The sequence below is a fragment of the Nestor notabilis genome, unplaced genomic scaffold, assembly GCF_000696875.1.
Source record: "Nestor notabilis isolate BGI_N333 unplaced genomic scaffold, ASM69687v1 scaffold10360, whole genome shotgun sequence".
Lineage (NCBI taxonomy): Eukaryota > Metazoa > Chordata > Aves > Psittaciformes > Psittacidae > Nestor > Nestor notabilis.
In genome coordinates, this window is record NW_009909903.1 from 1 (window position 1) to 229 (window position 229).

The following is a 229-nucleotide window of genomic DNA, read 5'->3' on the forward strand; positions in this document are numbered from 1 at the left end:
GAGTTCAAGGAAGCTTTCTCCCTCTTTGACCGGGATGGGGACGGCTGCATCACCACCAAGGAGCTGGGCACCGTCATGCGGTCCCTGGGGCAGAACCCCACCGAGGCCGAGCTGCAGGACATGGTGGGAGAGGTGGACGCCGACGGCAACGGCACCATCGACTTCCCCGAGTTCCTGTCGCTGATGGCGAGGAAGATGAGGGATACGGACAGAGAGGGGGGGATACGGG

At 63.8% G+C, this 229-nt stretch overlaps 1 protein-coding gene across 1 annotated transcript in view; it reads left to right on the top strand.

The window, feature by feature from the left end:
• Positions 1-3: 3 nt before the first annotated feature.
• Positions 4-229, top strand: part of LOC104412744 (calmodulin, striated muscle-like) — a gene marked incomplete at its 5' end in the record, with an annotated part of 403 nt that continues 177 nt past the window's right edge. The window contains one exon of the mRNA XM_010023549.1: positions 4-213. Coding sequence (XP_010021851.1) covers positions 4-213 — 210 coding nt within the window. The remainder of the gene's footprint in view (positions 214-229) is intronic.